Here is a 26,941-nt window from a genome sequence, read left to right as displayed (position 1 = left end):
CATTCATGCATTCCAAAACAGTAATCGAGTCAAAATGCAAAACAATAAAACTCCCCAACAGATTTTGAAAAATAAGAGTACAATTTAATAAAATGACACCAAAATGACAAAAAAAATTCAAAAAGGGGAACCAAACGTTTCAATATTAAAAGCTTTAAGTAGGAATAGCGTCAACAAACACAAAGCTGCAATAATAGTCAATGGCCACTATAGACCAGACCCAAGCACAATTTGCGATGGACTGCGATGGAGCACACATCGGATACCCTAACTAGGTTCGTCCTGGTCAAAGATTTTACCTTCTAACTTAGTCAGTTAAGTCCCAATCCATCGCAGGAGTACAATTCTAGAGCTCCCCATGGCCTCAGGGGAGATATTTAGAGACTCACAAGGTGTCATGCATAGACCAAAAGCAGGGTCCAGTCCAGGTCCTGTTGCCACTGGTCAGCTGGGTATCTCCAGGAAAAAACCTCTTGTAGCTTGCTGTATCCCTGTAGCTGGAACAGTAGATCAGCCTTATGAACCTTGGAGTCCACTTGCTTGTCATGGGTACAAGAAGGAGCTGATCCAGTCCTTCAGGACTCCTCTTAGGTCACAGAAAGCGGGTCCAGTCCAATTCTGATCTTCCACAGTTCCAGGAAGTGTTCTCAAGCGGTTGCCTGGAGGTGCCACATATATGACTGGCACTAGTGCTAACAGGTAGTAACCACTCATGGGCATGCCCTAAACAATTAAATAAATGTTGCCAGGGCCAACCCTACACACACTTAGGGCATTATCGAGATGGTAAAAGTCTTTGGGCGCACTAAACATGGGCTCTGTGGGCTCGGGGAGAAGTGAGCGGCGTGTACTATGGTATCCTAGTGTCCTCCTGTGGAAATGTACCCTAAAGTGAGCACACTGGTCACCCTCTCGTCCACGGGTCCAAAGACTAACAAAATAGAGATCGGCACTGGAGTTAAAATAAAATAACAAGTTTATTAATCACTGTAGGAAGGTGGATATCTGACTATGGTTACCCCCAAATTTTTGCCTAGTGTCTAGCTGGTTTTTCGACTTAGTTGGCCTGAGATCCTGCCATTCAGGCTCTCAGGCTATCTGCTCTCTCTGTAAAATGGACTCCATGTACCCTAGGTACATACCCAATTGGTTGGATCACCCTGTGAGCCCCTGTACCAGTGTACACTAGGTACCCAGGGCATTGGTGTATCTCAGGCCTACCAGGGGCTGAAGCATGTATTGTGCCACCCCTGGCCTGGCCTAACAAATTTGACACAACTGGCTGATCACTCAGCTGGGGTAAGTTGGTGTAACCACCTCTTACTTAGGTGTAGTATACCTATACCCAACCTTAAATGGGACACATGTTAACCTATAAGTCACTCCTATGGCAGGCCTTAACAATCCTGAAGGCAGAGTGCTTGGTTCCACGTGAGATGGTGCTCTGGCATGAGCTGAGCCTGTCTGCAGTGGTCGGAACAACTTCCTTCTACTATTTCCAGATATCGTCATACCATATACTCTTAAGTGCATTATGAACCTCGCGGTTAAATGCTATCTTTGGTTTGGCTTTATCAAAACATGTCGAGTAAGGTGTCATACGAATTGGAATACTAACCCCTCGCCAATTCTGGCGACGGGGTTAGCATTCCACCCTTCTAGAGGGACACGACATGTACAGTACCTGAAACCCGGGTAAAATCAGACATAGCCTCAGCTCCACAAAATGGATGCTGCCACCACAGACACAAGTCTGCCCTCCTGCTGCTGGGAGTCCTTCCAGCTTGGGAGGTGTGGACAAAGGGTTTCCTGCCAGGGGAGGTGCGTGCACCACCCCAGACAGGATTTTGTGTATTGGTCAGGTAGGGCTTGAAAGAAACCAGACATGCCTGAGGCTCACAAGGAGCCTCGGTGCATATGCCAGTTCAAACCGGTCCTGGGGTACACCAGCCCTGGACCTGGGGCGAGCTGGACAAAGGATTGGGGGTGTAACCACCCCCCTTCCTGGTCCCACCCTTAGGGAGGGACCTAGCAGGTAGTCCGGCCCCTAGAATCCGCTTAAAGGTAGGAGCTGTGTCCTAAGACTTCACACATCCTGGAATCAACTTGAAACTAAGAAGAAGACGGGAACTTCGACATTCTGCTGCACAGAAGACTGAAGGAAATCTCCCCTGTGGTCAGGGAGTGACCACCTTGCTAACGCAAGCACCATCCAGCGAGTCAACGTCTGCTTTGCCGCCGCCTCCCGCCGGAGCCCGAGCCCAGAGACTGACAAGACCTGGACCTCCAGACCTCTCACCGCCCGATCCACAGTCCCTGAAAAGAGGAGACCCGTGGAGGCACCGAGACACGTGGAGCCAGCCATCTTGAAACGACCACGACAAGCTGCAAGTGCAACAACCGAGGCTCCCTCCAAGTTGTGCTTTGTGATCTGAGAAGCCCAACCCTCGAGCAGCATCTGCACCAAAGGTGAGCCCTCCAGCATCTCCACGATCTGCGTGGGGCCCTTCTGCATTTTGCCACTCGACGCGCCTAACCGGTTGCTGGCCCGCTGGCTAGTGGCCATCTTGGCGACGAACTTCAAGAAATACACCGCTGGTCTGGTTGCTCCAGACTGGCCCTTGCTCCCCTCCAAAGGAGCAATCCCTCTGACCTTGCTGGTCAGAACCATCAGCTTATTTCGTTTTCCACAACAATTGCTTTTGCCAAGGCTTGTTTGCTTCGATCAAGTCGCCAACACCGCCGACAGCGAGAGCCTGCGTGGGACAGCTCGTGAACCGACTCCTGGACGTCGTCGACCTTCAGGGACCACGTGGCTGCAGAGACAAGCTGCACCTTTCTTCCTGTTTGCACCCGACATTGCCTGGTGCCCACCTGGTGCCACGCTGGTCACTGGCTAGTGACTGTGAACACTGTCCCCTCTGCTTACAGGTCTTCTGCAACTCCGATCCACCCTTGGATCGACCGCATCTCTTCCGGACCGACCACCTGCAGCATCTTTGTCTTCAGGCTCCACGGAACAGATCGAAGAAACCCGACGCACTTCGAGGCCTATGCACCCGCTTCCTGTGGGTGAGGTAAAGCTGGCACTCCTGTGCCCAAGTGTAGTATTACATCTCTAGTGCCTGTGTTTCAAATCTTGAGTTCCTAGTCCATCCGGAAGATCCTCTTTGCAGTAACTTTGTACTTTTTACGCACCCATTGAAAACCTATGGGAGCACGCGTGTGACTATTTGCTCTGCACACGCCACCCGTGGACCTCCTGGTCACTAACTGAAGTTAGCTCCTTGTAGGCCCAGCGATTCTAGAGGCCCTAGGCCTTTTCTCTTTTCTGTTCGTGGTACTTATACCACTATTTTAGTATATGGTTTGAGCGGCCACCAGGGCCTATCCATATAAAGTGCAACTTCTGTGTATTCTACTGTAATCTTGTTTGACGATTTGTGCTCCTGTGCTCATAAAGAGACTAGGGGTTACTTTGAGAAATAAATACATATATATTTTGAATATATATCTGTGTGGTGTCCTTTCATTGGTATAAAAGGGGGTTACATTTGGTAAAACAGCTGGCTTAACACGCTTCACGAGTTTAGCCTCAAAGACTGCTTAGCCTACGCTACCACTAGGGCAGCTAGTCCGAAAAGGTTGACTTACAACCACACCATAAGGGTTGCTTGGCATGGTACAAGGTGGTCACTTTAACTAGTGAACATCATATACCAGGCCAACTTCTCACAATCACTCATGAGTAGGACCACGTCCACACAACTCTCTTAAGTGCTGCAGGAGGTAGTACCCTGAACTCACAAACCATCGTTCTTATATACTGGTTTTCTGCAATGTTAGCATGTGGACAGAAATGGAAAGAACAAGTTTAGAAATAGCTATCAGCAAACAAGGGCAGATGGATAACCACTCGGTCAGCAAATAGGGAGGGGGAGCAGAAATACTTATGGCAGCAGTAAACAATCAACAGATACCATCTAAGACCAGGTGCACAGGCAGCTACAAACCCCCAGCAAGTACATTGCTTAGCCATGTCAGGAGGTCAACTAAAATAGATGACACAAGCAGAGTGAAAAGACGAACAGCAGAGGACGAAAGAATTACGAAGGAAACGAAATGGACACCACAGTCAAAATGGTTGTTGCTTATGCTAAGTAAAATATTACACGTTTCCACACTCCTACATCTAACACTAAACTCCAGTTTGAGACAGTCAATATACCCACAAAAAACCAACAGACAAATGTCTAGTAAGACAAAAGCAGAGTCCTTCAGCAACCAGACAGTGAATCCACAAGAACTGTCTTGGCTTCTTGTTCTCTCCCCTTCCAGGTGTGCCCCAAGGGTTATATATAGCAGATCTGTCAAACTGGATTTTACACTCAAGCAGGATTTGACACTTCAGTATCAAAAAGAATGTCCACATCCCCCCCCCCGCATATTCTACGGAGTTCAGAGGAGTCACCTCTACCCATTCAGATTAGCCTAATGTTTGCTCATGGGAGGCATTTCACCCCTATTCACACTTATTCAAGGCTAATTGCTGGCTGTGAAAAAATGGAGTCACTTCACAATTCCCTCCAGAAATTTCAGGCAGGGAAAAGGTAACTTTCTAAAAGTTACTTTTTCCTAATATATATTAAAACTCAACTTCACCACTGAATTGAATTTTTAATAACTAATAAAAAATAAATGTTTAATTATTTTTCTAGCTGGTCCCATTCCCAAGATACAGTATTAGTATTTTAATGTGAACTCTGGTTTTCTACATAGGACAGCTAGGCCTGCAAGAGTGAAAATAGCTTTCGGGGGCTAGTCACTGTAAGGACATGTCAACCTTAAATGTCTAGATGTTCTACTTTTGAATACCATGCACCCTACCTTGTGGGCTACGTGGCCTACATACCGGCAACATATTAATATGTAAAAGGAATGTTTGGACTTGTCAATATGGCTTATGTTGACAGGTCGAACTGCAGTTTTTACCCTGCTGCAGTGAGAATACAATGATATGCATTAAGCCATGTTTGCATTGCCATTGCAGTAGATAGCACAATGGGTACTGCAGTCCACTAGCAACATTTAACTTACAGGCCCAGGGTACACCTTGTATGATATACTAGGAAACTTATAGGTAAGTTAACTATGCCAATTAGAGCTGTGCCAAATCAAACATGCTTAAAAGGGGCACATAGCCCCTTTCCCACTGGTTAGCAGGGTTAAAGCACACACAGAGTTTTACAGTCAGCAGCAAAAGATTAGCAAAAATCTAGAGGAACACCGTGAAAAGATGGTCATTTCCTATATGGGTCTGCCCCAGCGGATATAATGAATGAATAGTTCTTATATAAAACTCACAGCTTCTCAAAGAGTATCCCGGTGCTTGGCAATCGGAGATGAAAATATTGGCATAGTTCGTCAGACGTCCTTCAATCCCTATACATTGAATACATAGGTTTTCAGCTCTTTCTTGAATCTAGTTTCCTCCAAGATAGATCTTAGATGGCCAGGCATCTGATTCCACATATGCAAGCTGCCTTACTGTGAAAGAGGAACCCCCTCTCCCTTGTTTTTTTTAAAACGGGGGACTGTGAGTAGGCCAGCATTACTGGAGCTCAGCGACTTCCCTGGTCTGTATTCCTTGATCCTCTCATTCAAGTGAGCTGGCCCATTGTTATGGAGAGCTTGATGTATCCATGTCAGAGCATTGTACATAATACACGTAAGGACCGTTAGCCAATGTATCTTTTCTCGAAGTAGAGATACCAATGCATGAATGTAATCGTAACACACAAAAAATCATCAAAAGATCATACAGACTAATTCTCTCAAGCAACAGAGGCTACTGCAACATATGCTAGGGAACAGAAAGACTAAAGTCAGTCAGAAAACTGAAAGGTCACCGGAGCCGAAGTCACCAAACATAATTCATTCATACAGAAAAATGACCACCACTGCAAGCTGACATGGAAGGACAATCACAACATGAAATATTACAGTCTATAAGTAAACTGGGGAAGATCCTTTATATTCAGCCAGTGCCAAAAGCAAGGCCCAGCCCTTAAGCATCAATGTATCTTTCTTTTATCTACCCAGATTTTACGCAACAAGTACAGGAAGCGAGGAAAAAATTTGTAGCAGTCACGAAGAAACTACGTGATCAGCACATTCCATATGCGATGATATACCCGGCCTGTCTCCGCGTCACGGATAGTGGGAAGACTGTGATATTTGCCGAACCTAAAGACGTGCTCACATTCTTACAACACAAGGCTTCACAGGCTCCGCGCAGAAGATCACCCAGGTGGGAGCAGGAGGATCAAGGAAATACGTCGGATGTTGAATAATAGGAGAGACTATTGGCAGTTGCCCTCTGCTGATTCGTCTCTCACAACTCACCCTCCTCTGTGGCTGGCACGAACATGATGGAGTGCATTTCACGACTTTCTGTTTTTTTTTTGTGTGTGTTTTTTTTCTCTTTTGATAACTATATCTGGGGACATATTATGCATTTATGAGGGACACCTGTGCTGACTGTGTGGTCAATTATTTCTTGAAGAGGGCACTGCGTCGTCATTACGACTGGTAGACTGTATTGCATAACAATGACTCTTTGAAGCGACCCCCCAGGTGACGGCGTCCCTGGGGTGTCCAGCCGGCGACTCCCGCCACTCTTTGTGAACCACAACTGTACTCTGGTTGATTGCGGGTTTATTTTGAGGTTGGGATGATGGGACTATTTCGGGTAAATTGGGATGGCTTTAGCGGTTGGGGTTTGCTGAAGTGGGTGGGTGAAGGAGGTTGAGGAAGTTCCGAGTTGGAGTATGTTACTGCGATTGTACTGACGGATCAAGTACTATTAATGTTTGCCATAATTACAGACAGTTGTAACCGACTAATAGAACCTGCAGATCCAATCAGTGACTTTTCAAATGAGTGAGAAGTATGATTGCCTGACTTGGAACGTCAGGGGGTTAAACACGCCCAAAAAATCAGGCAAATATTTGCCTACCTTGACGGGCATGATATTCAAATAGCTCTCCTACAGGAGACACATCTTACCACGACCTCTGAGACCAGGATTGCTGTTCGATGGGTTGGTTATAGGTTAGCTGCCTCGTAGTCCTCTTATGCTAGAGGGGTCCTCATTTTAATAAAGAGGGGAGTGGCCTTTACATCTATCTATACATACACGGACACGGAGGGGCGATGTGCCATGGTACATGGCAAACTAGGAAACTCTCTGGTTACTCTGATTAATGTGTATGGTCCCATAACAGACGAGCCGGACACTTACATGCGTATCTACACCACTCTACGTGAGTGGCCTGAGGCGACTGTCCTATGGGACGGGGATTTTAACACTTACCTAGATCCACACCTTGATAAATCGAGCTCATTAGGCCTGCGCACGCCTAAGATAGCCCAGAGTGTCAACGATGCAATGCTGGAGTTCGGTCTCCTTGATATCTGGCGTCTGCGACATGGCTCCACCAGAGCGGGCACATACGCTACACCTAGCCATGGCAGCTAGTCCAGACTGGACAACTGGCTAATAAGTGAGGGAGCTAACGACTAGGTTTGGGAGATCGCTATACTACCACGCACACTGTCAGATTATAACCCGGTGCGGCTTGCACTCCGTCCCTACACTTGGCGCTTTAGAGCTCAGGCCCCCCTAGATCCCGTTTACAACAATACCATCAGATGAGCCATTGAACAATATTTTGTAATCAATACGGGAACCGTGGAGAGCACAGCTACCTTGTGGGAAGCCTTTAAGGTGACCATACGCGAGGTGTGCATTAGTACCACAGCTGCCATTTTGAAAGATATACGGGGTCAAGTTGAACATAAACTCGCAGAGCTAGAACGCCAATACACAACCGCACCTTGCCCCGAGACGCTCATTCGTATTCATGACCTACTGACTGAATACGATTCACTAGCGGAATCGGAGGTGAAGTATAGGAATCGCAGACATGCAGCGCAAACCTATGGTGAGGGTGGTCGCCCGGGCCGAAGTCTAGCCTTTAAGATCAAGACTCAGGAAGACTATCACTACACAGTTAAGATTACAGACTCCCAGGGAGTAGCACACTACACCTCTACTGCTATACTAGATCAGTTTCACAGTTGCTATTCGGAATTATACGCTTCCCAGGGTGACACATCTGACGAGGACCTAACACAGTACCTCTCAGATGTAGCATGCGCGTGGTTGTCAGACACTCACTAGAAATATCTAGACTTACCAATAGACGAGACGGAGATAAAAGCGGCAATTCGCGCCCTGCCCAATCAGAAGGCTCCAGGGCCAGATGGCCTCACAGCTGAGTTCTATAAGGAATATATTGATTTACTTACACCTCCCCTGCTGGAAATGTATGCGGAGGCACACGAGACCTGCTCCCTACCGCCGTCCCTTTGCGAAGCATTAATCATTACTTTGTTAAAAAAGGACAAGGCGCTGGACGCTTGCGAGTACTATCGCCCACTATCCTTGATAAATCTGCATGCAAACATTTTGGCAAAAATTTTAGCCACGCGGATGCAACCCCTTATGCCCAACCTGGTCATACCGGATCAATCGGGCTTCATACCCGAGTGCTCTACGTCACACAATCTGAGAACTATATTTGCCATGTTTCATGTTTTAGATCCTGCCTTGCCCGCTACTGCGGTGATGTTAGACGCAGCAAAGGCGTTTGACTCCATAGAATGGGAATATATGTTTTGCATATTACGACGCATGGGATTTCCAATGTTATTCCTGGGGTGGGTTCGGCTTTTATATACAGACACATGTGCATTGGTACGGGTCGGGGGTTTAACGTCCAAACCATTTAAAATACACAGAGGCACGCGGCAGGGGTGCCCGCTATCACCCTTGCTGTTTGCAGCGCTGTTTGCAGCACTGAAGCCACTGGCACGCATAATTCGACAGCGCCATAGGGAAACAGGACTTAATATCCTACATAGAACGGTGGGCATCTCACTCTACGCTGATGATATGGTCCTGTTCGTCAGAAATCCAACACAACGAAAATTCTGTTCGGACTACACTCCGGCTTGCAAATTAACTGGAATAAATCGATCATGATACCCCTAACAGTTAATACATCACCACCGACTGTGGAATACCCTTTAGTGTGTACCACGGATCCGGTGAAATATCTGGGCGTCTGGGTACACCGAGACCCCAAAGTAGTGATCAAAGAAAACTACGGTAAAGCCTGTATTGCCCTGGACCAACAAATTGATAGATGGAATCGCCTACAACTTTCTTTGGCTGATCATATTGCCATAATTAAAATGGTAATTTTACCGCGTTTTCTATATCACAACACTTTTTCAGGGAAGTGAGATCCTCACTACTTCGCTTGATATGGGGAGGTCGACAGGCCAGAGTGAGCTGGTCCACACTGACTCTGGATTACGCTCAAGGAGGCTTTAATGCTCCAGATATTTTTCTATACTACTTATGTGCCCAAGCACAGTATGCATACTACTGGTTGCAACCGCATGCGTTCACACCCCATGTCGCAGTAGAGGACAGAGACGCACATCCGGTACCACTATCGGGGGTGCTCACACATACACGCAGAGGTACGCCGAAAACAGAAATAAACTTCATAGACCCGACTGTTGCTGCATGGCAAACTATAGGTAACATCACTAACTGACTCCCGCTATATGCCCCGGCAATGCCTATTGCACATCATGCGGCAATCTCGGTGACGCAGGAAGAGGGCTCGCTAAGAATATTGAGGGAAGTGGGCACAGTGAATATGCAAGATATCTATCTGGACGGACACTTTCTCACGGCAGATGACTTAGCTCACATCTCCAACCCTTCCCTACTATTCAATTTTGCGATACATAAACTGAGACAAGCGGCTAAAGCTCACTACGTCATGTATCCGACTGAACCACCCACACTGAGTGCCTTACAGATGATACTAGTTACACCTTCACGACGTAAGCTTATCACAAAACTTTGTAAAGAGATAAGAAAAGACAGGGTCCCCGATGCAGACAGAAGCTTGACTCACTGGAATCAAAGCCTAGATCCACCATTATCAACACTGGACTGGGAACACATATGCAAACTGACTGGCGCCCTCACGCCTAATGGAAACCTGCGCATTATCCACTTCAAATTTATACATCAAACTTACCACCCCCCGTTAAACTGCATAAGTGCGGCCTGAGGGAAACCAGCGTGTGTAAGCGATGTAATCATCTGGGGGCAGATTTTCTACATCTTGCATGGGGATGTGATAGAGTAAGAGCGTATTGGGATGCGGTTCTAAAACACATCCATGAAATGACGGGGATTGTGCTTCACGGTACTCCACAAACTTGTCTACTCAGCTATGTGTCGCAGATGAAGGGGGCGGTGGGGAAATTTATGCGCATCGCGCTGCTACTAGCCAAACGACGAGTGGCTATACACTGGGAGAGCAAACTAATTCCAAAACCTGATCACTGGCTGAAGGACATGGTATACTGTCCGGAGAATCTCGCAATGTATGTGGAAGAATTACCCGTAACGTCAAGACCCAGAGACATTTGGGAACCCCTGCGAAAATCTCTGTTAAGACTATCTGTTACCGACACTGATTGATATTATTGTTTAACACAACACTGAATATCTATTATTGCAACTGTATATGCTAATCTAGGTAAACAAATGAACATGTAGATGTTGGTCACGAGGTGGATTGCATTATTTATTCTGTTGTGCTGCTATTACGCTGCCACACACGGCAGATGACACTTGTATGTTGCTTGAAATGCCAATAAACAGAATTTAAAAAATAAATAAAAAAAATAAATTAAAAAAATGTCGCTTTCTTAACATGCCACAAAATAGTTCTGAAAATCTGACAGTCTTTATGAAACAATGAATACGACTGTCTAAACAAGAAAATTGTTGAAGGCACAGTCTTTATAAACAACGTTAAGATGATAAAGAGGGTTACTGCTCCTGAATGGGCAGAATAGCCACAGGTCCTAGTTCTCTCAAAAGCTACATGAAGAGAACTGAACTTCTCGCCAATCCACCCTCAGCATCTAGGACAACATTTCCAACAGCCCTTGATGGAAAGAGGAATCCCAATCCAGACAGCAGAAGACCTATTGCTTAATGAAAAGGGGAATCCATGGCAACCACACAAGAAATTGTCCAAACACTTCAATGCACCGCAAAAAAGAGAGGAAGCCCTGGGATCAACAAAAACCAACACCCACCGACATCACTTTAGGGTAGGGCCAGTTCATCTATAAACATTCTAAAAGAGTCCACTAGTAGCAGTGACTAGCCACAGTACCTCAACACAGCTGTCATTAGAGCACAAATTGCCATACACGAGTCCCAAAAGAGACCACTAACTAGGCAAAGGGCCTGCAGACAAGAAAAACAAAAAGGTACTTTCACCTCAAGTTCAATCAAAAGAACAGGAGCATCTTAACAAAAGCAGCAAACATGATCTAATTTTCATGACAAATGTAAATTGAAGGGGGGGCGGAGCTAGCCGGCGGCTATGGCGGACGTGTGAGTGCGGAGCTCCCGCTCTAAGCCCCTGACTATCCGAACATAGGATCCTGAACAGCAGCATTGCTCTGTGCACTGGTGTGGGGGGTCCCCTCTGGCACTGGGTGGTGTCACCCCGGGGGCCCGGCGGCGGCGATCGAGCCCTGGTGTACCGATGCCGGCGAGCGAGGAGTGAGGAGGCGAACTGGGCCGCGATCCCCGGGCTGTCCTGTGGCTCTACCTGACGTGCGTCAGCCGACGTGCGGCTGCCAAGTAGGAGGCGGACCCAACCATCGTGGTCCAACGGCCGGGTCCCCGGGAACCGGCAGAGAGGCGAGGTCCGGCGCACCGGACACACGAACGGAGGGACAGCTGCGGTGGCGCCCCCCCCTCCCCCTGGCTAGCTGGCTGAGTGGGCCGGCTGGTGGGAACTGCTGCCCACGCTGCGTCGGACTTCAAGCACCCCTGGAGCGCGGGCCCGGAGGCCCACCCGAGGCACCTCGGAACTGGGCGACGAGCAGGTGAGGCTCGCCCCCCCCCCTCACTCCCCCCCCCCCCGCTGGAAGTACAGGGGGGCGGCGCGGGCTGTGGGGCGCCCGTGAAACGGGAGGCAGTCGGGACACACATCGGAGCTGCGCCAGGGTGCCAGGGAGCGGCGGGCACCTGTGGACTGCTTGGAGGTTGGCGCGCTCGCCACCCCGCCCCCCACTCGCGCTGAGGGCGCTGATCCGAGCCCGCGGGGGCGGTAGAGGGATTGCTGTTCATCCTGGCCCAGATCTGTGTCCAGTAGCGGCGGCGACCCGATACCTGTACTGTGGAAAGCCCGGTGAGGGACGGCGGTGGCCCGGAGTACTAGTCCTCGCAGCTGGCGCTGAGGCTTGGCCGTATGTGGTGGAGAGGCCGCTGGTGTTGTCGCGCGGAGGGGTGCGGTTCGCTGCCGTGGTCCTCTGAGGTGCGGCCATCGTTGCTGGCGATACTCAGCTGCGGCCCTGGGGGCGCCCTCCCTGTCCTGGATAGCAACGCCACATTTGGAGTAGCGAGGAATAACTGACTTGGGCAAGGCGTACCCTATTCGCACTCGGCCCTGAGGAGGCGACCGGACACTGGAAGTGGCGAGCGCGGCTCTTCGACACCGGAGTGCGGGACTGTGACGCGGGGAGGTCGGCGCCCCGGACATAGAGTGGTAGCGGCGGTGGCCTGCAGGACTGGGCCTTTGCATCGTAGAAGCGGCCACGAGCCGGCTGCTGACCTCCGGCGCAGCCATGGGCAAAAGTGATAAATCACAGTCCAAACTGTCTTTTGACCCCCGCAAGCCGAAGGGGCCGGTCGAGGCTTCGCCGGCGCGGCCCCCGGACGGGGCGACTGCGGAGAGCTCCATGTGCGCCGACATCAAAGCAACACTGGCGGCAATGGAAAAGGGGCTGCAGGGCAGTCTGGCCGCGATAGACACTAAGCTTGATGCGCTCACATACCGCATGGACCGCATGTCGGAACGAGTGGATAAGAACGCTGAGAGGCTGGATGCGACCGAGCAGAGGATAACGCAGGTGGAGGAGACGCAGACAGCATGGGACTCGGACCGCCGGCAATTCAGTAAACTTCTGCAGGTCATTCAGGATAAGTCTGAAGATTTGGAGGCCCGTTCGAGGAGATCGAATGTACGTATCACCGGCGTGGCGGAATCGACGCACACAGGTCGAATGGAGCTCTTCGTGGAAAAACTGCTGCGGGCACTGCTTGGAGAGGAGGTGTTCTCCCCAATGTTCGTGGTTGAGAGAGCCCACCGCTCGCTGGGCCCTCGACCCAAGCCCGGGGCGCCGGCCAGACCTATAATAGCAAAACTGCTGAATTATAGAGACAGAGACACGGCCCTGCGTGTGGCGCGGGAAAAGGGGAAGCTGCAATATGAAGGGATGGATATCTCCATCTATCCCGACTTTACGGCGAAGGTACAGGAGGAACGCAGGCAGTTTGCACCCTACAAAAAACAGCTCCGCGACTTGGGCCTGGACTATGCAATGTTATACCCGGCGCGGCTCCGTATCAACAGGCAGGGGCAGTCGCACTTCTTCACGGACCCGAGGGAGCTGCAGCGATCCCTGAAAGAGTGGTCGAGGGAACAGCGGCGTGGAATACAGGACGACGCGACTGCCCGGGCGGAGGTTTCCGACCTGGGGGACCAGGACTAGATCACTGGCGGTGACCGCTTGATACGCTTTGTCTCCTGGTAAGGGGACGCTGCCCTGTTGCAGAGGCTGCCGCTCCACTGGCGGCTCTGCGGCAGCTGGAACTTTGTTGGCGTGTAGGAGACGACGAACGCCCTGGAGGACTCTGAGGCTGCGGCTGGGTGAGAACATTCTGTTGTGTTGGGGGAGCCCCGGGTGTCGCTGCCCTAGAATTGGTGGGGGGGCGAGAGACTGGTCCTCTTCCACGGTTCTGATCAGGGGCGGGATAGCCCTGTGGCCCTAAGCATTGCGAGACTTTGGTGGGTATGGCGCCTGGAGCGCACCGCATGGGCTGAGCTGTGAGATAAATGGGCTATGGCCTGGTTGACTGTCCGGGGGAGGTTGGGGGGTGCTGTGCAGATTCAGATAGACTGGGGAGCTCGCCGCTGATGGGCGGGCGGGGGTACCCCCCCCACCGCACCTACTGGAGGGGAGGCGATATTCGCTCGAGCTGCACTTAGATTGGGGGTTTAGAGGTGGGGGCATGGCCACATGGTGGACTCTTGAGAGTTTAGAGTAGCTGCTCAACGGAGGCCCCTGCCCCAGTGCTGATAGCTCTCTTGGCCCCCACGGGGGCTGGTTCAGGGATGGTTTTGTATGGTTGTTGTGGGGTAGGGTGGGGGGAGGGACGAGGGATCTGTCTGGCCAGGTTGGGGACGGTCGGCTGTGGGTGGGGGGCTGGGAAGTTAGGGGGACGTTCTGCTTTGGGCATTCGTGATAAGCACTGTCTTTTGCGTGGCAAGCTATTTGATATACTGGTGTGTGGCTGTTTCCGACTGTTTGAAATTGAGGGGTGGGCGGGGACTCCCTGCTGCCCTAAGTGCAGAGGTGATATTGGTATGCTTAACCGGGATGACTGGAACGGGTGACCGGATGGGTGACCCTGGTGGGGAAGCTCTTAGAGCGCTGACGTGGAATGTCCGAGGGCTGAATGACTATCGCAAACTCAGAAAAGTCTTAAACTACCTCCACCGACATCACATTGACCTGGCACTGCTCCAGGAGACTCATCTCCCACTTACAAGTAAGTTGTTAGCGGCGAAGGGCCTGGTGGGCTCCAGCGAGGCAGCAGGCTTTACATCGCACTCCAGGGGGGTAATTACCTGGGTAAACCCACGATCGAGACTGCGGTTGACGTCGCTGCTCTCCGACCCGGACGGGCGCTACTTAATAGCGAGGTGCGTGGGTAAGGGCCACGACTTGATTGTGGTCAATGTATATGGCCCTAACTATGATTCCCCTGACTTCTTCGACGCACTGGCGGCACAATGCAGGCTGCACGTGCCCACTGGCATGGTATGGGGTGGCGACTTTAACTTCACATTCAATCCGGAATTAGACCGCTCCTCGGGGCCAGCCCGTCGCCCAGCGACCGCCGCCCTACACATGCAGGCGGAGTTGATCAGGCTCGACATGCTTGACGTCTGGCGACATCGTCACCCGGGTAAAGGGGGCTACACGCATTACTCAGCATTTCACGATGTGCACACCAGAATAGATTACTGGCTGGTGTCCCGGTCACTGCTCGCGTGCGTTACGGACTGCGAGGTGTTGCTGCGCACTTTGTCGGACCACTCCCCTCTGCTGCTGGCCCTGACCACTCCGCATCGGCGAGTACCGCCGTTCACGTGGCGGCTGCCGCCGTATTCACTGTTGGACGACGTGTTCCGTGGGGAACTGGCGGACGAAATAGACACGTTCTTTGAGGTCAACGCAGGCACAGTCCAGAGTTTCTAAATTGTGTGGGACTCGTTCAAGGCCTATATTCGTGGCGTAGCGATGACTAAGCATTCGGGAGTGCTTAAATCCATCCGGCGGCGGCTCGGGGCCCTGGAGACGCAGATAGCTCAACTGGAGGTGAGTCAGGGGGCCTCGGTGGACCCTGAGGTGGCCACGAGGCTGCAGCACCTGGTCACTGAGTTCAATAGTGAAGCGGACCGAGAGGTGCAACATATGGGGAAGTATGCCACAGCCCGCACGTACGGGGAGGGTGAGCGCCCGGGATCCTTGCTAGCGGGAATGCTGCGTAATTCTAGGCGACCCCTGGTCATTGATGAGCTCGTCACTGCTTCGGGCGATGTGATTACCGAGGAGGAGGGGATCATAGAAGAATTTAGGGCCTATTACGCTGGACTGTATAAATCGCAGTCCTCGCGCATGGAAGAGGAGATAGACGACTACCTCAGTTACCTCAAAATGCCGTTTTTGTCCAACTCGCGGCGGGAATTCTTGGCGCTGCCCATACAAAAAGACGAGATCTTGGAGGCTTTGGGAAGTATGCGGGCGGGCACTGCCCCGGGAGCAGACGGGCTGACGGTGGCCTTTTATAAAGCCTTCCAGGACCAGCTCCTCCCGCACCTTATGGCCCTTTTTGACGACATTTGTCTCGAAGGTAGTATGCCCGACACGATGCGAGAGGCCCTGCTTGTTACAATTCTAAAACCCGGGAAGCCTCCCAACCAGTGCGGATCCTATAGGCCACTCTCACTGATCAATGTCAATGCCAAAATATATGCGAAAGTGCTGGCCACGCGTTTGGCGCTTCTGGTGCCGGAGCTCGTGGCGCCGGAGCAGGCGGGCTTTGTCCCATCCAGGAATCTCACGTACAATATCCGCACGGTCCTTGGAGTCATGCAACATGTGCGCCCAGAGAGTAAGGCCATAGCGCTCTTCCTTGATATGGAGAAAGCGTTTGACTCAGTGGAGTGGCCGTTTATGGTGCGGGTGCTGAGGAAGCTTGGGCTGGGAGAGCCTTTTCTGCAGATGATTGGGGCATTGTATTTCAGACCCACTGCCCGGCTTCGCCTCGGAGATCGTGTCACGGAGCCGTTTGCAATCACTAGAGGGACCAGGCAGGGTTGTCCACTCTCCCCACTTCTTTACGCGCTGGTGGCGGAGCCCTTAGCGTGCGCAATAAGAGAATACCACAGATTCGAGGGAATTAACTTTCCCTCTTATAAGATTGGTATTTCTACCTATGCGGACGACACGCTACTGTACGTCAGAGACCCGGAGGAGAATCTCGCCTCTATCTTGCGGGAGGTGGTCCGGTTTGGGGCGCTGTCGGGCCTCAAAGTCAACTGGAACAAATCGCTGGCATTTCCGCTGACCCCGGCAACATTGCCGTTCCCTATGGAATACCCTCTGCAGTGGACAACGGACTCAATCCGCTACCTGGGCATTCGGCTACACAGGGACCCGGAGGTCTTGCTGAGGGAAAACTATGGGGTGGCTTATTCCAAACTCGTGGATGAGGTGGAAGAGTGGAACAGGCTGCCCCTCTCGCTGATGGGCAGGATAGCCATTATGAAAATGATCATCCTACCGCGATTTCTGTTCCTCTTTACCAACATTCCTATAGTGCTGCCCAGGTCTTTCTTTGCACAGCTGACTCAGACCCTGGTCCGACTGGCTTGGGGTGGTAGACAACCGAGAGTCCAGTGGAAAGTGCTGACGTTGCCATACGAGATGGGGGGACTTGGAGCTCCGGACCTGGAAAGTTATTACAGGGTGGCGCAGGCTTCCCATCTGCATGCGTGGATACACGCTGAACCAGATGTCCCACATGTGCTACTGGAGCGCTTGTTCGCGGATCCGGTACCACTCCCGGCGACGATCTTTCTGCCCGTGGATCGGAGGGCGGGACTGTTGGACTCGCTCGGAACCACTAACCACGCGTGGCACATGCTTAGGAAACGGCAGGAATGTGACCTCTTATACTCCCCGCTGATGCGGGTGGAGTGGGCAGTTTGGCTCTCTCCTCTGCGAGAAGCAGGGGTGACGCGGGCGCTGGGTGCTTTGGGTATAGTTAGGATGGCTGACCTGTTCCAAGACGGCGTGGCTAAGACGCTGGAGAGTGTTGTATCGGCACAGCCGGGGTGCACATTACTCCAGCGCTTTCAATGCCACAGGGTTCGGGGCGCACTGCTGTCACTTCTGGGGCCGACTGCGGCGGAGCCGCCCGAGATCCCGGAGCTTACCTATGTCATTAAAACTGCGGCGCCGTCCAAGCTGGTCTCGATACTCAAAAAGATCGGGGATCAACACAGGGAGCCCCAGTGTTCTGCTGCGCGGCGAGCCTGGCAAACGGACCTTGAAATGGACATTTCGGATGAGATGTGGAGATACTGCTGCTCCAGCACTAAAAAGGTCTCTTTGAACGGTCGACACCGATTAATACACTTTAAGTTCTTGCAGCGGGTCTACTACACCCCTGAAAGACTACATAGATATGGGTTGCGCCCCACGGCGGAATGCGAGCGTTGCCATGCTCTTGTGGCTGACTTCCTACACATGGCCTGGCTTTGCCCAGGTGTGGCCCGGTTCTGGACGGCGGTATTCCGTGAGTTGAGCCAGATCTTGGAAAAAGAGATCCCCCCTGATCCAGCTCTAGCGCTTTTGGGCTACTCCAAGCCGCTTCCGCGGGCGCTGAGGCGACTGACGGATGTGGCGTTGCTGATTGCGAGACGAGTCGTGGCGGCCTGCTGGATGAGAGGGCCTCTTCCCACTAAGAAAAGATGGGCCAGGGATATGCTGTACTGTAGCACACAGGCGGAAACGTATAGCGAACTGTTGCCCCCTAGGAGTCGCCCTAAGAACTTCTGGGCGCTGTATAGCACTTACATGACAGCAGGAGACTCTGAGGAGGTTGGTCGAGGGGAGACGCAGCATGAAGCCCCGGAGGTGTGCGGTGGGGTAGTGGAGGGTGTGCCACCGGATTAGAGTTCGATAGAGGTGAGATAGGCTATGATGATAGTGTGACGTTTGAGAGAGCGGCTGGTTGGCGGGAGGAGGGACGGGGTGTCCCCTGTATGAGGCGTGTGCTACCTTGCGGCGTGCTTGCGAAGCGGAAACTGGAACCGCAGGATTGGCCAGGCCTGGAGGCATGGGGTGTGATGTCTGGCCGGAGTTCGGCGCCCTGGTTAGAGACAGCGTGCATGAGTAGACATGAAACGGGTGAAGACAGTGGCACGATGGCGAACGGGGTGGGGGGTTGGGTGTTGAGATATGGTGTACGAAACTTTAGGTGCTCGAGCAGACTGCCTGCAGGTTGGACGAGTGGGCTGGTTAAACCACGGCGCAGGCTGGGGGGGCATACGTATCACATGCGTTGGAAGTGCTTCAGCCCGGACTGTATTATGTAGAACTGCAATGCCGCCGGTCCTCCGGGATGTCGGCTAAATGGCTGTGTGAGAGCTGCAGGACCGTAACAGACGTGTTTTCTGAAGTAACCCATTGTATAAGGAGCATACGGCAGTCTGCTATGTCTATTTACTATATCTCAATAAAGGTTTTTGAAAAACTAAAAAAAAAAAAAAAAAAAAAAAAAAACAAATGTAAATTGAAGAACAAAACTCGGCCTCAATTTGCCCTCAATGGCAGATCCAAACTGAATTCAGCCTTCACCAACGGATAGCCCAATTTCTGTAACAGCACAAGACAATCTTGCAGCAAGCATACCCAGTAAATCCTGCAACCAGCATGTGCTTTACCTCTGAGCTCCCAGGTTTACCCAACACTTACTAAAAAGGACAGCTTCTGACTCAAATCAACAGGGGTAACTAAAGGGCTAAAAAGGAGAACATACAAAATGCAGTCCCTTATCTGATGGAACATATCATGGATCCTAAAACTGGGAAATCTTTATCTCAGCAGCCATCGCCCTACAGGAAACCTGGTCCTTGTCAACATAGGAACCCCAAGGTTTTGTTACCTTTGCAACCCAAGCTGTTCCGAATAGAGGGATAAACCCAGGCAGACTTCGGATTAGATGCTGGAAAAACCTAAGCAAGGAATTCGATCCAATGAAGCCTAACCAACAATTTGCGTATGCAGAAGCTTATTAGTAAGTGAATGCTTATGCGAATGCTTATTAGTATGAGAACATTCTTCAGCCCAGTCATAGTTACAATAACTAAACACCACCGGAATCACATCTGCAGTTTGGAGAAAATATCAATCTCTTCAATTACGTCTTACAGTGAGTTATTGGTAACCGTGTAAACTGTTGCACTGTCATCTCTGGGAATCTAAATGTGAAGCTTTCTGAGTAGGGGAACACAAGTAAAGATTACCAGGAAGACAGGAAAGCATGGGGCACTCAAATCTTTTCACATTTCAAGGAATGATAAATTAAAAACAGTACTAGAAAACTTCCTCATTGGAAACAATTAGTATCCACTCTAAACAGAGTTTAGGCAAAGCCACCACTGGCCCCATCTTTTAAATCCACCATAGCGTGAAAGTCATAGACAAATAATACCCCAACAGTGCGGGATTGGAAATTTGAAACAAAACCAGGTTACGCTGGGGGCCTGCTACAATAGATGAATAGTCAATCTTTTTGACTGAAGAACTCCAACTCCAGCAGACCAGACGCTTTGTATCATAAACAATTAGGAACTCCTGGAAAACATAGCACCAGTGGTGTTTTGCAATGTTCCAGGAAATATCTTTCGGACAAAACAAGGCAATAACGTGTGTTCATGGTTTGATGCAGAGTGCAACAAATCCAAAATCTTGTTCTAAAGAAAAATAATGCAACAAATATTAAACTGCAGAAATAGGACTATACAAAGCTCATCCAGTTCAGGAAAGGGAGCTTGAAAAACATCATTGGGCTCCCCTCACTTAAGCAGACATGGCCAATGATGAAAAGTCTTTCTGGGTCCTAGTGGCAAATGGCACAGGTAGTCATTTCCAGGTCACCATGAATGCAAACATTCCCACAGAAGGAAGGTTAGCCCACTTTCGGGGAACCTGTTACAAGGACAGTGCACAAATAGCAAAGAAGCTGTTCATCAAAAGACAGATTAAGTAAATACAAAAGGCCCAACTAACTGGTTCACATCAGAAGAAACAAACATAGCAATACAAGAATTCAAAAGGAAAACACCAAGGCTAATCTGGATTCCACCAGAATGCTTCAATGAATGGTATTCACCTCTCCTAGCTGATGCATTTATATTCTTCACCACTAAAAGTTCCCATAATCTTGGAACCCTCACCCGATCATATCACTCTGCAAAAAGGTATCTGTACCAGGCTAGTACAGACAATTAAGCTTGACAGATATAAAAAGAATGATCTCCAAAATCATCTTGGAAAGTCTGAATGCATGCACTGAGGGCAACTCTATCCTTCAAGACAGGACTTTCCATCATAGATCCGATCTTCACCTTCATCTCACTGCCTATGAATTTTCAACCAAGCAACAGATGCCTCTGTTCATGGCCTTTCTGGGTTTTTCACAGACATTTGACATGGCAGACAGACACTACTCTTACTTAAACTGGAAACCAAGAGTTTTCCAATAGCCCTTTTAAGAATAACCATCAGTCTCTAGGTGATTCCATAGCACAACTCAGGGTAGGCTTAAATGGTGCCAGAAACAGACCTCTCATGGTCTACAAAGGAGTCGAGAAAGGCTGTATCTTGACCCTAATACTATTTAATCTCTACTCAAATGACTTGTACAATGCAATACTTGCACCCTGCACATATGTTGCGAGATTTAACATAACACAAATGTGCCTGCTCTTTTTGGCATGAACACAAAATTCCATCCAATCTCAACTAGATGGAGTGGAAACCTACTGTGTCAAATCCAATTAAAAAGCAATCCATAATAATATGGGGAGGGGATCTAAACACACACTTTGATCCACTTAAAGATAAATCAGCTCTGCATAGTGGACAGGTCAGACACTTGGCCCAAATTATGAGAGAGGAGCTGGAAGAATTTGATATGGTAGACATATGGAGAATTCGCAACCCAGAGCTACTGGAGGGCACTCACACCTCATCTGTCCATGGTACATGGCCCTGCTTAGATTACTGGCTTGCGAAAGTGGGGGTGAACACCTGGGTGACAGAGGTGAGACACTTTATTTCAAATGCCACGCCGGTGGCACTTGAAATAAAGATACCATCATACACACCTCAGCAATTTACGTGGAGGTTCGGGGCAGACACTCTCTTGGACCCGGTATACACGAATACCTTTCAACAAGCCATTGTGGACTATTTTGGCATAAATAAGGGCTCCGTAAGTGAGAAAAACACATTATGGAAAGCATTCAAGGCCACAATTCTGGGTATATGTATTAGCACAAGTGAGGAAATTTTAAATGATATATGGAAGTCTCCCCTCAGAAAGGACTATGGAGCCCTATGGCAGGGAGCTATATATTATTAAGCAGGGCATACATTGTTCAATATGTCTTAATAGCAACACTTCCAATTGTCAATTTGCTGTGGAAATTTTAGCAGCCCCATTGGCTAACACAGGATTACTGACTGGCATCCCAGCCTGGCTAACCTCTGAATGGGACTACCTAATATGGTTGAGTAAGGTATCAAATTAATCATGGCATTAAATTCGACCTGATACCCAGGTCAAACTGAAAGTCACTATTAAAGTTAGCAACTTTTAGAAAGTTGCACTTCAGCTTGTCCAGTGGCTTCACAAAGGCCCTGACATACAGACAGATTTCTGACCGACTGGGGAGATGTGTGAGAGACGCCCAGGCCCAGGAATAAAGGCAGTTGCCGCAGAGCAAGGTAAGACTTCCTGTCCCATGATGGCCACTTAGGGTGTTAGCCCAAAAGGAGAGCTTCAAAGGGGAAGCCACGTTTGAAGGGCCAACTGCGACAACACCCCAGAACAGGATGCCTTTTGTTCCTGCAGACAATTTGGAGACAAAGCCAGAGAGGGAAAATCCGTCCCCAAACCGGTTTTCCCCTGGGCATGTAGCCCAGTGGTAACCACGCCTCTAGGTTGGGCAACTGTGCCCCTGACGACCAAGAAGGGTCATGCCATTTTGAAAGGGGCCAGAATGGAGCACTCTGGGATAACTAGATTCCACACATTGTAGGAAACATGTCACTAGGATGGAAGGGACCCAGTAGGCCACTGGCTCGTAACTGTGTGATCCCATCAGGGCTCTTTCCTGGAATAAATGTGGCACCCCTGGCACTCTGCCCTTCATATCACAACAATGAAAGAGAGGACCGAAGAAGGGACTGCCCTGCTGCCTGTGAAACTTCATAAGAAGAGGCTGCACCGTCGGAAGGACTGCGCCTGCTGCACTGTGGGTTAGCAAAGTTCGGACTTTGCCTGCAGTTCCTGGATCGGGGAAAAGTTGATTCCCAGCCCCAACCTACAGCAGTGACTCCAAGGATCAGTTGGCCAATCCCCTGGAACCAGCTTCAGGGACAAAAGAGCTGAAGAAGCCCAAACTGACAAGTTGGCAACCACCGCAGACGTTTTGCTGCTACCAGTTGCTGTCCGCACAAAAGAACACATCTGAGATAACCAAAAATTGCACCGGTGTCTGCGTGAACCGGAAGTGCTATTAAAGTCTGGAATTGTCATACTTAAGGGACACCAGCCCCCACCTTAGGATTTTGCCTCAACCGTGGTGCAAGGAGACCAATTGCCCAGCATCGGCTGGTCTGCTACTCCAACGTAGAGGCCATTGAGGGACACCGATATCAGTGGCAAAAGTCGCCCCATATCACCCGTGGACTAACGGACAACCACAAAGACACCCCCTGTCGACCGCACCTCAACCAGAGCATCTTTTGCCTGTATCCTCCGCATCAGCACCACTCCATTGATGTCTTTGGCGGTCGTCCTGTAAAGTTTGGAACTTGCCTTAAAAACACTCTGGTGGTCAGGTAACTGTCCAAAGTGTCCTCTCTGGCCCCAAGACCTTTTCCCTATCAGTTTTGGACACCCAGTCAGGGCCAGAGTTTTGTTCCTTTTCATTCCTTAATTGACTCTTCGGTAAGTCAACTGCCCGGGCTCTGTGTAGCCCATGATCTGGCACTTCTTTCAAAGCAAGATAATTTGTTTGTTGATAAAATCAATAAAAAAGATTTAAACCTAAAAGTGATAAAAATGTTTCCCAGGAACCAGCCAGTATAATTTGATGACCAAGGTCTCAAAAATTCATTACAATACGCACTATTTTTTATAAATTGCTGTGTGTCTCTTTCTTGTTGTGTGACTTTCTTATTTCTTTGTTTGGTGCAGTTAAATGCTTTACACTGAGTTCCTTTCCAAGCCTTACTGCTCCAGCCACAGCTACCCAGGGTCGATCTAAGGTTAAGTAAACAATACTGACTGGATCCAGGATGGTATATGCGAGTGTACTCCACGATAATGCCCTACAGCCATATCATATTGTGCACCCAAATCCTAGCATCAGCCTTCCAGTAAAAACCCTGATACACAATGTTGCTGTGTGAGAAATACTTGGTCTGTGCGGTTATCCACCCAGAAGGAGAAAGATATGCTGAACCTTCCTTAGTGTGGATTTACTTCAGCAAAGAACATGCTGAACATTACTGAGCAAGAGAGGGGAGACTGGAGTGTGATGAGACACTATGCTGTACCTCTTAATGGCTTCTATCTGAGAAGCATGAGAGAAGTAGAGAGAGCGTATAGCAAACATCAGTGTGCACAGAAGTTACCTTTTATTTAGGGAAACACAAGGGGGCCTGTGTGAAATTTTAAGGATGCTAGAGTAATCTGAGTAATTTTGTCAATTTAGCATTACTCTTGTGATTCAAAATTACAAGATTACGCCACTAGCGTAATTCAGAGTAATTTGGAGTTAAAATGCCTACTGCTAGAGCACAGGAGAAGAGCACAAGTGACTGCTGCTGTTCGTGTTCTGCTATATTTAGCGCTATTTTCTGAGTGCAAAGAGCACCCTCACATCTATTTGGGACACAAGGGTGCATTTTGCACTAAGAAAATAGCAATAAATGCTGGGTTACACTCCTCGTGTAATTTTACGGAATCTTGAGTAATTTTGCTGCAATCTACTGTAATTACACTACATCAAAATGTGTGAGTTACGTTCACCCCAACACAACAGTAATCATATTATGTGAGTTATCCATTTTGCTATGTGTATAATCTCGCTTCCTTTTCAAATGGTACATCATTAGCATGGCCTTTCACAAACTTTGCTATTTTATATTGAGAGAGGGAATTTAAATACAATTCAAGAAAAACTGGAAAAGGTACAGAAAGAGAATCAAAGTAAGAAACAAATCAGTCTTTTGTTGAATACTCACCCACTGAGATGTTTCCATGAAGGTCTAAGGCAATGACACCTAATGAAATAACAAACAAAACTTTGTTTTCTAACTTAAGTTGTATATCGGTTTACGATACATCTACAGAAAGAATAACAGCAATGCCTATTATAGGGCATCAATAAATAGTAATCTGTGCACAATGGCGTTCGGTTTCTGATCCAATTTTCTGAAGTTTCTGAAGCAATTGCATTAGAGAAACCATAACAGTGCTTGCTCAACCTGCATTTGTAGAACTACACACATGACATTTCACATCAGATATGTGGAGGACGTATTAATAAATCTATGCCACAGAAATAAGCAGCCACTCGAAGTGAAGACTCCAGCTAAGTCTGCTCACTGCCATACCTGCTGTTGTACTTGTGTCAGCCCCCATCAGTGGCGGCTCCTCCGTTATGGTGGAGGTGCGTTGCCCCACTGCTTTTGAGCAGTAAACGAAATATAAAATGATAATAACTTTGAGTTATTATAATTTTATGTTTCCTTTATGGGTAGGCGGGGCTGCTCTGCTCTCGGAGAAGAGGTTTGCCCACTCCTAAGTGCGCAATGACTGGTTGTTCGGCCCTCTCGGGCCGCCCAAACCAGTCATGCGCACTTTCTCTGTTCTCCATGCAGGCTGCATTATGGCCTGCGTGGAGAACATGCCCAGGCCCCCATTCCCTGGCTGAGCATCCAACCAGGACGCTCAGACCAATCACAACACTGCACTGCAGCGTTGTGATTGGTCAGGGAACCTGGGTGCTTACCAATCACAACGCTGCATTGCAGCATTGTGATTGGTTAGTGGGGCCTGCTTCCTGTTCCTCGAGTTCCTGGAGGAGAGCAGGAGGAGAGACGTGGGACCCTGCGGCAAGGTAAGTAAAACTTTTTTTTAATATTCCCACCATGCGCGACCACCCGCCACGTGACCCCCGCACGAACCCCCCACGCCCCGCCACCCACGAGCCATGCAGGCCACCACTGCCCCCATACCTGCTTTAGCACTGAAGAATAGTCATTAGAATTTTCAATGGAGTAATTGGCAGTGTATGCGCAAGTTTGCCATACAGAGCAGAAGCATTCAAAAGGGGCAACCTTTTAAGGACAGCATGTAGCAGTCACTATCGGAGGCAAAATATCTAACGAAGCAAAGGCAGTCAATGATAAATACGACAAGCAACGGAACAAAACTCAAACATGTCAATGAAACTGGGCTCGATCAAGGACCATGGGGTCCTTTGTTGGTGCATTAAGGACTACTGGGAACAGGGGCTGGCCGAAATAACAAAACAAATCTCTCAGCAGAAACGTTTTTGAAGGGTATCATAGCAAAGTATCAATTTAAATCTTAACAGCACTTATGCCTGCCCAAAAGGATCTTTCCAATAGGGAATGCTACGCTAAGTAGGCAGAAGTCGTGAATAAGTTCACAAGTTAATATTGTGAAGGGTTTCCATCCTAGTAGAAACACACCAGCACAATGAGAAGGTGCCGCACTATTGAAAATTCATTAAGAAGTAACGTTGTTTACAGCTCTGCCAAGTGTCACGCATCATGGGTCGGACTAGCGCAAATGTTAGTCATTCCAGCATCCCGCACTGAAACATTTGGTCAGGCCATTTGGAGAGTTGCTCTGCACTCAGCAGCAGTAATTCTTTTTTGCGCCTTAGTGTGAAAAGTAATCTGTTAGCATGCTGAGAAAGACTTTGAAACTCAGCATTTAGCTGCTGCCTATGTCTGCTGCCAGGAAATAAAAGGGGTCAAGGAAAGGTTAACAGCTATCATGGTTGCACCTCGGGACAGTGTGCACAGTTTTACAAGGCTGGTGGTGGGTGGTCCCTTCTCTCTACAGATGCAGATAACTTTACATTGAATGGCCTTATGCCACCAATGAGCAGCACTCCACTCCAGATGAAGTACATTTGAACAAAAAGTGGCACTTCCAGCGCTTCAAATGGCACCAAGTGGGGTAGTTTCTGATATTGATTTATTATTTCTATTTACAAGGACTGTTTTGCAGGCTTTTGATTGCAATATGTTTTGTACATAGTGTCACACACAATGTACAGATTATCAC

General features: G+C 49.2%; 1 protein-coding gene across 1 annotated transcript in view; it reads right to left on the bottom strand.

The window, feature by feature from the left end:
- Positions 1–26,941, bottom strand: part of LOC146821533 (uncharacterized) — a 341,213-nt gene that overhangs the window by 130,173 nt on the left and 184,099 nt on the right. Inside the window, exon 5 of the mRNA XM_085612520.1 lies at positions 24,862–24,900. Coding sequence (XP_085468646.1) covers positions 24,862–24,900 — 39 coding nt within the window. The remainder of the gene's footprint in view (positions 1–24,861; positions 24,901–26,941) is intronic.

This window comes from Triturus cristatus, chromosome 6 (genome assembly GCF_964204655.1).
Source record: "Triturus cristatus chromosome 6, aTriCri1.1, whole genome shotgun sequence".
In the NCBI taxonomy this organism is placed as follows: Eukaryota; Metazoa; Chordata; class Amphibia; order Caudata; family Salamandridae; genus Triturus; species Triturus cristatus.
This window is presented reverse-complemented; position numbering and strand designations above follow the sequence as displayed.